At 38.5% G+C, this 17,145-nt stretch overlaps 1 protein-coding gene and 1 long non-coding RNA gene across 2 annotated transcripts in view; one reads left to right on the plus strand and one right to left on the minus strand.

Moving 5' to 3' along the window:
* gfra1b (gdnf family receptor alpha 1b) overlaps positions 1 to 17,145 on the minus strand; it is a 32,926-nt gene that overhangs the window by 3,414 nt on the left and 12,367 nt on the right. The window contains exons 4-7 of the mRNA XM_051915530.1: positions 9,705 to 10,056; positions 9,354 to 9,463; positions 7,133 to 7,267; positions 1,671 to 1,870 (exon numbers count right to left, since the gene is read on the minus strand). Of these exons, the coding sequence (XP_051771490.1) occupies positions 1,671 to 1,870; positions 7,133 to 7,267; positions 9,354 to 9,463; positions 9,705 to 10,056 (797 nt within the window). The remainder of the gene's footprint in view (positions 1 to 1,670; positions 1,871 to 7,132; positions 7,268 to 9,353; positions 9,464 to 9,704; positions 10,057 to 17,145) is intronic.
* LOC127524138 (uncharacterized) lies at positions 1,898 to 6,377 on the plus strand. The gene is made up of 2 exons (XR_007933002.1): positions 1,898 to 5,496; positions 5,558 to 6,377. It is a non-coding gene; the product is annotated as an uncharacterized LOC127524138 (long non-coding RNA).

Genomic DNA, 17,145 nt, shown 5'->3' on the forward strand with positions numbered 1-17,145 from the left:
TGGAGCTAATTCTTGCGAAAAGCATTGTGGGATAGAATGATTAATAGCCTTCCTGGAAGTCTATCTGACAAAAGAAACTCTGTCTACTAATAAATCATGATATTGTTATTACTCCAATATGATGAATTGTTGTGCTATATCTGCAGGAGTGTATCTGGTATTCTTTATTTGGAGCTCCAGATTTAGAAAAAAAAATAAATAAAATTTTCCAAGTTAAATATAAGTTGAGCTTTATCAACAGCATCCGTAGCATGCTGTCAATTTTCAAAGAAAAGAACTGAAAAAAGTGTTTCCTTTTTTGACAAAGCATTTACATGAACACTTCTGTTTGATAAGATGAAAAAAATTGTACTTTTTAGGCAGAACTAAATTTTAGGTGGATCTTTGTAAGGTCATAAAACACTAAAAATACATAACCATGCTTAACTAATATTAAATATTAACAACTTGAAAAAATATGAAAAAAAGCCAAGATAAATGCAGTTTATTATCATTTTGGTGTTGATTTGGTGTTCTCTCTCTCTCTCTCTCTCTCTCTGTCTCTCTCTCTCTTGATTTTTTTAAACCAAGTAGTGTCGTCAAAATGACTGACTTCGATACCAAGTCGATACTGAAATTTTAAAAATGTGACGCTTTGAGCACTGAGTGGATTTGTAAACATCTCTGATTGGCCATTGTGTTAACACACACTCAATATATATATCTGTGATTGGCTACAATGATCAACGCTTCAAATGTTGTAAATAGACATCATTGACGCTCTTCACTGAGCGCTTACACAGATACACACTTTCAAATTCAAACACTCCCGTGCGTTGATCATTGTAGCCAATTACAGACATACAGTATATGTTGAGCGCGTGAACACAATGGCCAATCAGAGGTGTTTACAAATCCACTTAACAGCGCTCAATGCAAATTGTAAGTAATCATTTTCCTTTTTTATTTTTAACAAGAGTTGAGTCACAATTGTTTTCTTCGACAGCTTAAGATAAGTATATATTCCTCTGAAGATCTGTACCTGTTTTTATGCCAGTTGTTTTAGAGACTGCGTGTGTGCCAGACTTAAAGTTAGATACATAGATGATTGGTAAAGATATGTTTCCCTCAGAGAGATTGTAATGGGTGGGTATATCCTGCTTAAGGGTATTCCTCATGTTAATGTGCCAGCCAATTAGCTCTGACATGACAGCTCTGGCAGTTTGATGTATCTCATTTCTACCCAGAGGCCCTATGTGTGTGTTATCACTGCAACAGCTCACACACATCAATCAAAAGTAAACCTTCATCTCACTCTGAGGCTCGAAAAATGAAAGTCATCGTATGCCAAGCAAAGCCTGAAAGCATCCAAACAAGCTGCCAGCTGTTTATAAAGTTGATGTAGGCTGTGCATCTTTAACCATCTGAGTGGGCCAGCGGCAACATGTGTGTCTGACTGACAGCTGTCATTCACCATCAGAGATAGTCAATATGGTGGTTTAAAAGGCGACTAGAATAAAACAAAGAGAGATTGGGTGTCCAGGAGACATTTTACACTGCCTTTTCACTGCACTTTCCTAATCAACTTTATTTCTGATGACCTTCAGAAACTAGGATGTACATTTCACTGAATTTCCTTCAGTTTGTCTTTTACTGTTAATATACTGTAGTATGCTGATTGCTTTCAGTACCTGCAGACTTCCACAGAAGCTGTATAGATGGTCCGCATTACTGTCCAGGTCATTGGTGAGTGCTGGGTCTTCCAGTGCGTTAGATGTCCTGTCCCGTCCTCTCTGTGGAGTGTAAGGGTCAGGTGGAGTGGACATGATGGGTGGCTGGGGTTGCCACACACCAACATCTGTGCCATTACCAAATGCCTGGATGGCATTGCCTGTATAATGCAGAAATGAAGGGAAAAACTGTTTGAAATCATGGTAGGGCAAAATTCAGTATATAGGAATTGGCTTCTTTTCAAATAATGAGTTGGAATTTGAATTGAACTGGCCACACCCTACAGGAATAATAGGAAGATTTATTCCCTGATATATATAGAACATAGATAACATAACAAATGTTTAAACAGAGAAATTTTACACTTTTATCAACTAAATGAGCTCATTTCAAATTTGATACCTGCTACAGGTCTCAAAAAAGTTGGTATGGGGCAACAATTGGCTGAAAAAGCAAGAAATTTTGAAAAGATTCAGCTGGGAGAACATCTAGCAACTAATTAAGTTAATTGATATCAGGTCTGTAACATGATTAGCTATAAAAGGGATGTCTCTCAGAAGTAAAGATGGGCAGAGCTGTGAAAGAGTGCGTAAAAAGATTGTGGAAAACAATGTTCCTCAACATCAAATTGCAAAGGCTTTGCAAATCTCATCATCTATAGTGCATAACATCATCGAAAGATTCAGAGAAACTGGAGAAATCTCTGTGCATAAAGGACAAGGCCGAAGACCTTTATTGGATGCCTGTGGTCTTCGGGCCTTCAGACGACACTGTATCACTCATCGGCATGACTGTGTCAATGACATTACTAAATGGGCCCAGGAATACTTCCAGAAACCACTGTTGGTAAACACAATCCGCTGTGCCATCTTCAGATGCCAACTAAAGCTCTATCATGCAAAAAGGAAGCCATATGTGAACATGGTCCAGAAGCGCCGTCGTGTCCTGTGGAAAAAGTGGAAAAGTATTCTATGGACAGACGAGTCCAAATTTGACATTCTTGTGGGAAATCACGGATACCGTGTCCTCCGGGCTAAAGAGGAGGGAGACCTTCCAGCGTTTTAACAGCGTTCAGTTCAAAAGCCAGCATTCTCTGATGGTATGGGGGTGCATAAGTGCATACAGTATGGGCAGCTTGCATGTTTTGGAAGGCACTATGAATGCTGAAAGGTATATAAAGGTTTCCAGACAACGTCTATTTCAGGGAAGGCCTTGTGTATTTCAGCAGGACAATGCAAAACCACATACTGCAGCTGTTACAACAGCATGGCTTCGTCGTAGAAGAGTCCGGGTACTGAACTGGCCTGCCTGCAGTCCAGATCTTTCACCTATAGAGAACATTTGGTGCATCATTAAACGAAAAATACGTCAAAGACGACCATGAACTCTTCAGCAGCTAGAAACCTATATCAGGTAAGAATGGGACCAAATTCCAACACCAAAACTCGTAATCTCGATGCCCAGACATCTTCAAAATGTTTTGAAAAGAAGAGGAGATGCTACACCATAGTAAACATTTTGAGACGTATAGCAGGCATCATCATTATTTGAAATGAGCTCATTTTGTGCATAAAATTGTAAAATTTCTCAGTATAAACATTTGTTATATTATCTATGTTCTATTGTGAATAAAATATTGGCTCATGTGATTTGAAAGTCTTTTAGTTTTCATTTTATTCAAATTTAAATAACGTCCCAACTTTTCCGGAATTGGGGTTGTAATAACAACAGTTCTGTAACTGAAATTTCAATAGTCATTCTCAAATCAGCTCTGCTTAAAATACAGTTGACATGCTGCCATCAACTATTTTGATAAAAGAGCTTCTCTTTTCATTTCTTAACACTGTAGCAGATGAATTCTGATTAAGAGGCACTTAGCCTTTGTGTTTAAGTGCAGTAAGACCTCCACTTACTCAGAAGTTTCTGGGACCTTTCCGGTGATAAAATGAGGGAAGCCATTATGACTCAACTGTCTTTTTAAAATGACTTTATTCTCAAGAGCACTTTTGACTTCAGAGTATGTTATTTACCTCATGCCACAGCAGGCTAAAGGGCAAGTGGGAGATTATTGATGAGTACTCAGGTAAAGAATAAGCTGCATGTGTATTAAGTACCATCTATTACCAGAGAAGAGGGTAGGCTGACCTTATTATTGAGTGAGTGTTGAGATTCTCTTAAGGCCAGGCTTGCAAGCTGATTCTGTTTCATAAGGGTTAAAGACTCATAAAGCCTCATTGTCCATTACTGTGTTATTGCTCATTAAAGGGATAGTTCACCCCAAAAATGAGAATTCTGTTATCATTTACTAATCCTCAAGCAGTTCCAAACCTGTATGAATTTCATTCTTCCGCTGAACACAAAAGAAGATATTTTGAAGAATATGGGTAACCAAACAGGATCTCACTTACTTCCATAGTATGGAGAAAAAAATACTATGGAAGTCAATGGGTCCCATCCAATGTTTAGTTCCCAAAATTCTTCAAAATATCTTCTATTGTGTAGAAGAGAGAAATTCATACAGGTTTGGAACAACTTGAATTTTAATTTTGGGGTGAACTATCCCTTTAAGATTGCATTGCTCTCATAAGAATGGATGTGTATTCCAAGCATAATTGTAGATAGATTATATAGATTTAAAAGCTTAAAGGACAGATTTTTGAGGGGTTGTCAGATTGTACAATAGGATCCTGGGGAGATCTTGGGTAAGAGCCAAGGCAGAATGTGTGACATCAATTGTACATTGTACATTGTATACATTTTAGCAGTATATAGAACGTTCATTCCTCAGGAGCTAATTTGAGGTCATTTTGATTGTGCGATCGTAACATGATAGGAGGATCTTTATATTGAATATTATATTGCATCATACAAGCGTATTCAACAATGTTACTGATCTGACTGTACTGACCCTGTTGTATGAGAAAGGAACTGAGCTAGACGATGATATCATTTTTGCAGAACTGCTTTATAGATGAAATGAACTAATTTAATAATTGATGATCTTTGCAATGGAACTGAATCAACACTGAACTGATTTCAGCTGAACAAAAGCAGAAATGCATAATTTTCCTGTTATCACTGTAAAGCTGCTTTGAAACATTCTGTATTGTATAAAGCGCTATATAAATAAAGGTGACTTGACTTGACTATTCTTTCTCTCACTCTTACTGGTTCATTATTAGATGGCCGTCATATGTGTGGCCAGATTCAGAGCCTAAAGAGGCAAGTAAATGTTTAATTATGTCTGATTTATTAGAAAAGATTTTCATCTTGTAGTCTAATATGAAAATAGAAGCTTTTTTGCATTGATTTATTTTTAAAGAGATACTTCACCCAAAAAGGAAAATTCTGTCATCATTTACTCTCATGTTGATCCAACATGTTCTGTTTAGTTGTTCATGTCTAGAGTTTGTTTTCCATTAGTCACATGTTCTCCTTTGTTCAGTGTTTCTGGCCACTCGTTTGTATCTTTGGTAACTGATTTGATTAGTGTTTGAGTTCAGGTGTGTCTTGTTAGTTTGCTCCTCAGTTCTGTGTATTTAAGCCCTGTGTTTGTTCAGTTCAGTTGTCAGTTCTCTGTTACGCATATGTTGTTGTTCCGTTCCTGCACCCTGAGTTTCTGTTTTGGATTCTGTTAGAATAAAAGTACTGCTGTGTTTAGATCCTGCTTCCTACTTTGATTTCAACTGTGTGTGACAGAAGAACTGACCCTATTATGGATCTAGCAGCAGTGGAAATTCTCCTCCTCTCCTAAGGGGATCTGTCCCTCGAGGCCCACACACAGAGGTATTTGGATTTGGTTCCCTTTGTTCATTATGATGACACCAGCCTCTGTGTGTTTTTCCAGGCAGGTCTCAATGCTGAGACCAGAGCATGCCCGGAGATGGGCCTTGGGGAAGCTTCCAGAGTTATGTAGAGTGGGTGCTTGTCCACAATGGATCCCCCTTGACCATCGTGGAGAGTGAGGAGAAAACCAGCGTGCATGCCCCTGACCGTCGTCCAATGATGGCTCCAGCCCCTGACCATCGTCCAATGACGGCTCCAGCCCCTGACCACAGTCCAGTGATGGCTCCAGTCCCTTACCACAGTCCAGTGATGGCCCCGTTCCCTTCCAGAGAGGGCTGCCGTTCCCATCCCGAGTCCAGAGAGGACACCAGCCAAAAAGCCTGTTCCAGAGTCCGCTACAGCCCAGGAGCCCATCCAAGTGTCTGTTCCAGCCCAAGAATACGCACCAGCCCATAAACCCTTAGATCCTCCCAAGAAAATTTTGGGGGGGGGTGCAGCAAGTCCTCTGCCGTAGTGGCCATGAAAGGCCCCCGGGTGAAGGCCACGGAGGCAGCGCTGCCATGGCCCACTGAGCTGCCTGATCTGCCATGGCCCCCCTGAGTTGTGTTGTGTTCTGTTTAGTGATTCATGTCTAGAGTTTGTTTCCGTTAGTCACATGTTCTCCTTGGTTCAGTGTTTCCCACCACTTGTTTGTATCCTTGGTAACTGATTTGATTAGTGTTTGAGTTCAGGTGTGTCTTGTTAGTTTGCTCCTCAGTTCTGTGTATTTAAGCCTTGTGTTTGTTCAGTTGTCAGTTCTGTTATGCATATGTTGTCATTCCGTTTCTGCACCCTGAGTTTCTGTTTTGGATTCTGTTAGAATAAAAGTACTGCTGTGTTTAGATCCTGCTTCCTACTTTGATTTCAACCATGTGTGACAACTTTCATATACAAATAAATAATGGCATATGTTCATTACAAACTAGAAAGAACTAAAAAAACATTTTGCTAATATATATACTGTCTCTGATGTTTGATCTCGCTGACATCTTGTTGGACAGACAGTCTTTTCTCTCTCCCTCCATCTCTCTCTCTCTCTCTCTCTCTCTCTCTTTGTACATAAACACAAAAGCACACATTGATGAGGACATGTCAGATATGAAGTGTGGATGTGGCGTTACTTGTGTCGGTACTGCTATATCATCTGGGCTGTCATCCTAAAGGCCATTGTCTCATGTAGACAAATCCTCCTTCTCATCTGCTTTCTGTCTATCTCCCTGCATCCAGTTCATCTAAATGGATGTTTTTGAATAACTCCCTGACAAAATAATGCATGCTTTCAGTACTCTTCCAGGCCCATGGACACCTGAGTAATGCTTTATTGCCTTTTTATGTCAATCCCCCCTCTCAGCCACCCCATTTAAGAGGGATTTTTCTGTCTCTCGGCCGTCAGACTGCCCTGAACCGCACAGCAACACAAATCGCAGAGATCAGATTTACTGGTGCAGACTGTGAATGATCATGAAGACGCAACGGAGCAGAATTCAGCTTTAGAGTCGGTCTTGATGGGCAAATTCTGTCAGTCAGCGCATAATGGCATGTAACCAAAGATATAGAGTAGCAGCAGCAGCAGCAGCTGTGAATGAAGTCTACTCACGGAGGCAACGGTTGTTGGTGAAAAGCTCGGTAAACTTGTCACACTCTGCTTTTCCGTTTCCGCTGTTGCTACAGTCACACCAAGGTGACACGCTGATGCCAGGGGCACGGAGGTAGTTAGGGGTCATCACCGTACCTGTCACATATACCAAGGGTCGACACATATATTCAAAGGTCATTTGTGTTGAAAACAAAGACGTTTAATAGGTCACAGATTAGTTGTTCATGTACTTTCAAAAGTGAAATATACAGTGGCCTCAAACATTTGGACACTTACTAGTATATGAAAGTCATTTCATTAGATACAAAATACACTGCCTGGCCAAAAAAAAAAGTCGCTGTTTGGATTTTAATAGGCAAATACTTAAGAATCTATGAATGGATCATTATTACAGTGATTATTATGTTTGGCATCAGTTCTTTTAACCCTTAAAGATGGAGTGTGTAGCTTTTCATTTCTTAAACAACCATGTAGGAAGACACATTATGGCCATATTCCAGGATGACAATGTCAAGATTCACCAGGGTTAAAATTGTGAAAGAATCTACAGGATCTTGACCAAAAATTGATGCACATCTTGATGGAAATAACATCACAACATTTATTTCCATCGAGAGGTGCATCACTTTTGATCAAGATCTTGTATTGACAATGCAAGAGGTGAGCACTCCTCCAGCACATCCCAAAAACTTACACTGAGGTTAAGGTCAGTGCTAATTCATGTGAGAAAATGATTCTTCATTCTCTCTCCCAACAATTCTTTCACAATTTTAGCCCTGGTGAATCTTGACATTGTCATCCTGGAATATGGCCATGATGTGTCTTCCTAGATGGTTGTTTAAGAAATGAAAAGCTACACACTCCATCTTTAAGGGTTAAAAGAACCGTTGCCAAATGTATAACATGCTAGAAACATAATAATCACTGTAATAATGATCCATTCATAGATTCTTAAGTATTTGCCTATTAAAATCCAAACAGCGACTTTTTTTTTTTTTTTTTGGCCGGGCAGTGTATTAAACCAAGTGGCATCTTCAACAATTAGCATCTATTCATCAAATCCTGAAAAAAATGTATCACAGTCAGTTTCAACAAAAATATTAAGCAGTACAACTATTGTCAACATTGATTATAATAAGACATGTTTCTTTAGCACCAAATCAGCATATTAAAATGATTTCTGAAGGATCATGTGACATCATGTGAATGATGAAATTCAGCTTTGTGACTTACATGGTGGAATTTAAAGCTGCATTATGGAAGATTTTTTGTTAAAAATGAACAAAACTCACTTTAAAACGCATTCAATTAGAAAACGTAATATTTTACAATATTACTGTTTTTACTTTATTTTTGATCAAATAAATGCAGCGTTGGTGAGCATCATCGATTTCTTTCAAAAACCTTTTAAAAAAAACTTACCAACCCCCAACTTTTAAAAAGTACTTTATAGCTTTTTTAATAAACCATGGATATTGACATGCAGCCATGTTTCCTGACATTTATAATTTCAACGCCGGGAAAATACATAAAGCAAATTTGCCTGTGAAAGCTTAATAAATACTACATAGGTCTAAATCCGGGTGATCACTTATATCAATATTATATATATCGTCCAGCCCTAAAACTTTTTTGTCAGTGTTTATTTAAAAACACCCAATTATTCAGAAAATAAATGGTAAATATTTAATTGTTGAGTTGTCATCACAATATATAACAATATATATAGAGTATGATTTTACCCCAAAATTCAACATAGACACAAAATGATAACTGCAAATCCACATTTCGCTGCCTGGAGTCCTGTTGTTTTTGTGAATTGCAGCGATCCATTGCTTCTCTTTTCTGTAGCTTTCGGCGGTCTGTAAAAATATACCTCAGATTTCTCGTCAAATCTATTTGTACAGTCAATCGCAAAGCTGTTTTGTGTGTTTTTCGCAGCAGTCACACTGAAAATCAATGCTGCCACTCAGTCTTTTTGCCACTCAGCGAGTGTAACCGCAGTCACTCCAGCAGACGGTGACGTCACGTGCATACCCTCTATAAAGTATATGTGTTCCCCATACTATTGCACTCTAAGGTACTATAATTTAAAAAAATACTATGGTAATCCAAAAAAGTACTCTAGTGTTACCATAAGAGACCATCACTGCACCATAATACTGTAATACCACAATACTTTTTTGTAAGGGATATGACACAGTAAATTTTCTTAACTCACCAATGAGACCTGAATATGCCAGCAGACAGTCTGCATAGTTTTCCTTCAGACACCCTGAAATCGAGCGCGCCTCAGGTTGACAGTTTGTGAGGAAGTCAGCTAAACGAGATCTGAAAAAAATGATGCAGGAATGAACAAGAATCCACAGAGTAGGTCTCCTCATTAAACAAACTCAGCACACAAGTGACAGTCTGGCAGTCTTATTACTTTTGTCATCTCTTCTCAGACACCATCTGCCCCACAGAAACTTCTTCTATGGATGAATAATTAACTCGCTGAAAAGTACAGTGAACATTCGAGCACTTTCCTCCTTACTCTATGACGTGTAAAACGAGCTGTCTTTCATCCTACCTGCAGATGTAGTTGGTCTTGCAGGAGGCTTGCAAGGAGAGACAGTTGGGTTTTTCCTTGTCCTCGTAGGAGCAGGCTGGCACGATGGTCTGACGTCTGCGCTCGGAGCAAGCCGAGTGATCCCCGGAGGGGCAGGAGCAGAAAAGCATGCCGTAACTGTGCTTCGGTGGCACCTTGTCGAAGAACTGCCGCAGGGCCTTGTGGCACTTGCGCTTGTTACACACCTCAGTAGTTGATACTCGACTGGTGCAGGGGCTGATGTAGAAGGAGCGGTATTTCTTACATGTGTCATTCAGGTTGCAGGCCTTGGCGGCATTCAGGCAGTTGTTGTCCTTCGTAAAGGCCGCCTCACCTATGCGGGCAGAGATTTAGAGGGAGAGTTATGAACACTACTGGCTGATTTTACTGATGCAAGCGCTGTAAATGTCAAAGAACACTTGATGAGAGTGGGGCAACTGTTGACCTTTTAGGACTCTCTGTGAACGTCCTCTGGCTGAGGCAGTGCCGTACGGCATTCACAGAACTAGAGGCCATATGTCACACTGGTCTCACACAGACCAGTGTGTGGTCTGTGTGAGAGTAACTATACTGCTAATTAATATTCAAGAAAACGACAGAGTTTATTCAAAGTATATTTATGCGTAAAATAAGTTCTTCTGTCCCAGCTTGAAATGTAGTAGTCTCAGCCTCAGACATCACAGCCACGGACGGCTAGCTGAACTTCTGATGCATTTGGCACACATAATTCAAATTTTAGAAGTCTTCATCTGATTGGTTTAATTCTACAGGATTTCCGGGAGATGTGTGTGTCTCGTTTTTTAACAGTCCATCTGGAAATAAAGATGCCGTGACCCCAAACCCCCTTATGGAAGAAGAACGCCAATGAGTGACAATGAGCGCTTATCAGGATCAACTAAATGCTGGATTTTCGAAAGTATGTGAAGTATGTAAATTTCGCGGCATAGACTCTTTCAAAAATACGTCTAAGACTTTTACACGCCAGTCTGTCATTGTAGGGACACCGACGTTACACTGTCTCACCCCTAAACGTGACGCAGAACAAAAAAAAACTTTGATTGGTTGCTTTACATGTCAGTCAAATATCCTCTGGGTGGTCCTTGGTCAATGAAAGCTGCTATGGAGTCCAGACCTTCTGCCGTCCATCTGAAGGTCTGGCTACACAAGACTAGATATGTAGAGACCATTTGTTGGTTGATTACTACGAAAAGTGTAAACACTATTGCTGCGTCCGAAATCGGATACTTCTCTACTATATAGTACGCGAAAAACAGTATGCGAACAGTATGTATGAATTCATAGTATTCGAAAAACAGTAGGCGAAACTACTACTTACTATTTCCGAAAAGATTCGGAAGTGTGCATACGATGGACACTTTACTATCCCATGAGGCCACGGGAGGGGATTTGTGAATGGAATTGAAGGGACGTAACTGACGCTGCTAGATCATGTGACAGTAACAACATGGCGGATGTAGTACGCCCAGATTTCATTCATACTACACGCATTTGTACTATATAGAACATACTTTTTCGATGGTTGTGAAGTAAATTTAAATTCAAATGCAGTACCTACTCAGACAGTACACAATTTCGGACGCAGCCTATGTCTCTTTCAAAGCATTACTTCTGTTTGTTTGAGCTTCCACACACAGCAACAGTGGCTCAACCAATGGCTTGAGTTTGGGGCGGGGCTATCTGTTTGATCAGCCAATGGAAGAGTGTTAGGGAAACCTTTTTGAAAACAGTAATTATTTTTGTATCTGGTCATGCTAGTGGCCCAAAAATCACACTTAATATATAGGCCTATACACTATACTGCTCGAAAGTTTTGATTTTGGATTTATTTAAATGTTTTTGAAAGAAGTCTCTTATACTCACAATGGCTGCATTTATTTAACCAAAAAAACAGTAATAACAATAATATTGTGTAATATTATTACAACTTAAAATATCTTCTCTATTTTAATATATTTAAATGTAATTTACTATTGTGATGGCTAAGCTAAATCCAGTCTTCATTGTCACATGATCCTTTCATCTGATTTGGTGCTCATGAAACAGTTTTTTTATCATTATCAATGTTGAAAACAGTTACACTGCTTAATATTTTTATTATTTACAGGATTTTTTGATTTATAGAAAGTTCAAAATAATTTTTTGTAACAATGTAAAAATATTTACTGTCACCTCTGGTAATCCTTTAAAAAAAAGACCCTAAACTTTTGAACGGTAGTGTGTACGTTACTAAATATTCTAGATAAGAAATCATCAAAACATCAACACTTTAGACTATATTTTCTCATTTGTTTCTTTCTCAATTTCTTCAACAGATCCCACACAAAATGCCTCAAGCATACCAATTTATAACTCTTTTTAATGTATTTCCAACCAAGAACTGACATCCTGCAGAGCATTGCAATTAGACAAGCATCTAAACACAGTTTAAAATAGCTTTTATTTGTGTAACGTTTCAATCTTTTGCCTGAAGAACTTCTCTCAGCTGATCGCACTGTCACACTTTTCCTTTTGTTTCCCTCCTCTCAATCTACACAGAATTTTTGTCTCTTGAACAAACAACCTCAGGTAAATCCTTCGCTTTCACTCGCATGGATAAGTTCACAACCCTGAAAACTCTGTTTAAATTTCCTCTCTCTTTTCTAAGCTGTCCGTTTGCTTTAACATAATTTCATTCCTATAAGAACACATACGCCATTAGCTACGCAAACAAAGAATGTTAACATATACTATAGTATATATTGTATAGATCATTATTTGATTGCCAGAGAAAATGGTCAGTTATAATGTTTAGCAAAATGTATATTTAATATATAATATAAAATATTTAATAATTATGCACAAATTACTTGACTGCAGATTGACTTATTAGAATCAAGTATCCAGTGAGCCGTGTAATAAGTGAGGTTACTCATCTTTCCCTAATGATGACTCAGTGTTCTCTCCTCTCCTCTTCTGCTTCCCGCTTCAGTAACTTTTTTTAGATGCGCTGCAGCTCTTGCATGTGCATGGAAGGCTGCATTTTGCAATTATGTGTTTTGATGAGGAATTTGTGCTTATTGTGGACTTTTGTGAGATGGTTAGATGTGATTAAATATGAACACAACCTAGATCCTTGAGGTTAATCACCTATTACAAAAACCATTACTTACGTTTGACAAGCACGTTGACATGAGGCTCAAGGTTACTGGAGGGAGGTTTAATTGTTGATTAGAAGTTGCAGTCATGTGGACAGGTTCTGCAACATGTCATTGTCTATAAATCTAACCCATATCCTCTTGTGATACCCTGATCATGAGCCTAATTTATAGACATAATGCAATAGTAATTTATTATGGAACATCATTAAAATAATGGCTACTTTACAGCACAAAATATAGACAATAGCATAATATATATGTTTACCGATGCGGACGCGGGACGACCTGTCACTCACATGTGATCACAGCAATAGCAAACCACAACGATCCAATGATCCAATCAATACCTGATGGACAAAATCAAGTCCCACCCTACATTTTTTTTTTTAAATTTGAGAAACCGTTTCACTTGGATACACATCACAATAGTGAAGAAAAGACTATTGCAACTTCTGTTTCATGACGATTTTAAAGTAAACGCCACTTGGTTTGATATGCTTATTTAAAAATTCAAAGACAACCAAAAAAGGCAATGCCATGGAATCGACTTTATCACTGTACAAAATTATTTTCTTTTTTTCTTTTGTCAAATCAACTTAGATAATTAATGTGGTTCAGATAACATATTATTTTGAGTTTCTTTTTATTAAACCAATCTCCTTCATTGTATTAAAGGGTTAGTTCACCCAAAAATGAAAATTCTGTCATTAATTACTCGCCCTCACGTCGTTCCACACCCTGTAAGACCTTTGTTCATCTTCGGAACACAAATTGAGATATTTTCATAAAATCTGATGGCTCAGTAAGGCCTCCATTGCCAGCAAGATAATTAACACTTTCAGGTGCCCAGAAAACTACTAAAGACATATTTAAAACAGTTCATGTGACTACAGTGGTTCAACCTTAATGTTATGAAGCGACGAGAAGTGTATCAAACGTGTGATTTCAGTAAACGTGGCTTTGTTACGTCGTAAGTGTTTTGAAATTTCAATGGTTCACCACTGGGGGGCGTGACTTTGGCAGTTTGATACATGCTCCGAACCACTGATTAGAAACAAAAGATTCATAAAGCTTCATGAAGCAGTGTTTTGAAATCGCCCATCACTAGATATTGTTGAATAAAGTCGTTATTTTGGTTTTTTTTGGCGCACAAAAAGTATTCTCGACGCTTCATAATATTAATATTGAACCACTGTAGTCACATGAACTGTTTTAAATATAACTTTAGTACCTTTCTGGGCATTTGAAAGTGTTAATTATCTTGCTGGCAATGGAGGCCTTACTGAGCCATCAGATTTTATGAAAATATCTCAATTTGTGTTCCGAAGATGAACAAAGGTCTTACGGGTGTGGAACGACGTGAGGGCGAGTAATTAATGACAGAATTTTCATTTTTGGGTGAATTAACCCTTAATTAACTCACATTTTTAATTTCAATGAACTCAAAATTTTAAGGCAACCAAGTAACTTTTTAAGTTAAACCAACAATAATTTTTTACAGTGTAGTAATGCCATGGTATTTTTGTTAGTGCTGGGACTGTATGTGTAATAATGACCTCAGCTTATGTTCCCCAGCGTCTTTTGTGTGCCAGAGGCAGGGAGCCTGGCCATGTACACCTTAGAGAACTCCAGTGTGACATGAAATAACGAGCAACAGTGTGTGTGTGTGTGTGTGTGTGCTGATGTGGCCTCGTGCTCAGGCAGCAGAGCGTTCTGTTGTTTATTGCTCTTTGGGCGCAGGAATAATAAGTGAGCTCTTCAGTCGCTTCCTTAAGTGGCCTGAGAGATTGGGAGTGCTGCAGACACAGAAAGTGCTGATGGCAGAGACCTGAAGCTTTTCTGGCGGATGCTTAATAATCTCACAGCTTTCCTCCAACTGTTCCAATCCAATAAAAACACATGCCACTGCAGCAAATCAAATCATACGAGGACTCGGCCTCCATAATTGATCTCCCGCTCTCTCTTCCTCCGTGTCTGCCACTGTCTCTTTCTGCCCATCTCTCCCATCTTCGTATTCTCGCTTTCATTTTCATTCCTTAATTTTTCCTTTCTTCTTTCTTTTTCTTCATTTCTTTTAATTAATTAATTCATCCTTCCTTCCATCCTCCTTCTTGTGATCGTTCCTTCATTCCTTTCTTCCAATCTTTTTTCTTCCTTCCTTGCTTCCTGTCTTTCTTTTTGCCAAAATACCAATTTATTAACAATTCTCACCATGACTCATTCCCAGACTAAATAATCACATCTATTCATTTTATTCTACACTGTAAAAAAGAATTGTTGGTTTAACTTAAAAAAGTAAGTTACCTGGTTGCCTTATATTTTGAGTTTGTTTAAATTAAAAATTTGAGTTAATACAATGAAGGCGATTGGTTTAATCAACAGAAACTCTAAATTTTATGTTATCTGAACTACATTAAAGGGTTAGTTCACCCAAAAATGAAATTTCTGTCATTAAGTACTCATCCTCTTGTCATTCCACACCTGTAAGGCCTTTGTTCATCTTCAGAACACAAATTAAGATATTTTTGTTGAAATCCGAGGGTATCTGATCCACACATAGGCAGCAACGTCACTGTACCTTTTGACATCCAGAAAGGTATTAAAAACATAGTTAAAATAGTCAACGTGACTACAGTGGTTCAACCTTAATGTTATGAAGTGATGAGAATACTTGTTGTGCACAAAAACAAAACAAAAATAACGACTTTATTCAACAATTTGAACCGTTGGCATACGTAGTGATCTCAGTGCAGGCTTCCATGTTTCCGAACACCAACTCAGTATTGGCCAAAGCCCTTGGATTTACCGTCGGATTTCATAAAAAAATCTTAATTTGTGTTCCGAAGATGAACAAAGGTCTTACGGGTGTGGAACGTCATGAGGGTGGGTAATTAATGACAGAAATTTCATTTTTGGGTGAACTAACCCTTTAATTATCTAAATTGATTTGACAGAAGAAAAAATTTGATAAGATATTTTTTTTTTTACAGTGTATTATTTATTTTATTCTTAATGTATGTCAAAAACTGTCTCAATTTTTTTTCTGTTCGTTGTTTTAGAAGGAACATCTGAGACACTTAAGTTGATACTTCAATGAATCATGAACTGAGAACTCCATTAAGTCTCTTGAGCTGTGAAAGAGCAATAAAATTTATCTTTGCATATAGTTCAAAGTATATGGTGATTCTTCTTAGAAATTAAGCTAATGAGTCCATTGGACTGGAACCTTCTATCAATTAATGAAATTGCAGTTGCAGCACAATGAGGGTTTGTTATGAGATGAACCCTCGCTGACCATCTCTGGGCTCTTTAATAAAGAGAGAACTGCTAGTTATACAACACTGTGAGCTCTGTGTAAAAGACTATCCGCTTAAACTGCTGTCCAGGGACATTTAATGGCCCTCTGAAGTGATGCCTGCCAATGGCTGAACTCTGGAGCGCGCTTTAAGGGAATTAGCCAGTCCAATTGATATTTGAAAATATCCAGTGGATGTGGAGTCTATTGATTTATTGATGAGTGTTTTTTTACCCAAAAGGAATTAATGAACGCACTGATCCATGTATGTTTACAGAGTTGATCCATGTGGAGCTGATGCAGCTCTGCTCGAAAAGACCGGCAGTTTGAGTTGTCGATCAAATGACTGACGAGGTGAAAAGCAGGACAACTTTATAATGAAATTTACATTAGCTGACTTCTCTCCAGAGATCATGCCCTGAAAAGTCTTCAAGATAAGGTTGAAATGAAGGCACTCTTCTCAAACACTCTTTCAATGAACTCTCTATGAATGTGTAGTCCTTAGCCAAACAATTACGGTGTGTTACTTCATCAAATTTCAAAAGTCTGGTGTGGTAGCAAAATTACTACTGGGAATATGTAAATGGTTTTGGTAACTTCTCAAAATTTTGTATCATGACCACCCAAATCTGATAGAGATTGTAAACTGCTGACCCCTAACAGGCTGAGGTAATGGACACTTTAGTCAGTTCCCGACAGTGCTGGTAGATTAGTATGATCTTAAATAATTACCGGAGCCGGAGGGATTTGGGGGTCATTGATACTCCAGTGAAGCAGTGAAATTCCAGCGATGGCTTAGAGATTTACCCTGTTGGTGCTATTGTAGCAGTGACAATGGAGGGAGTCACATTACTGCTCGATGTTTGACTATGTGTGTTTTGGGAGTGAGAGATGGAAAGCTCTTAGGAGTTTGAGACTGTGTAGTAAAGAGAGTAAATGATGACTAAGGGCTGTATGTGTGTGTGTGGCT

Source organism: Ctenopharyngodon idella, chromosome 12, assembly GCF_019924925.1.
Source record: "Ctenopharyngodon idella isolate HZGC_01 chromosome 12, HZGC01, whole genome shotgun sequence".
NCBI classification, from domain to species: Eukaryota; Metazoa; Chordata; class Actinopteri; order Cypriniformes; family Xenocyprididae; genus Ctenopharyngodon; species Ctenopharyngodon idella.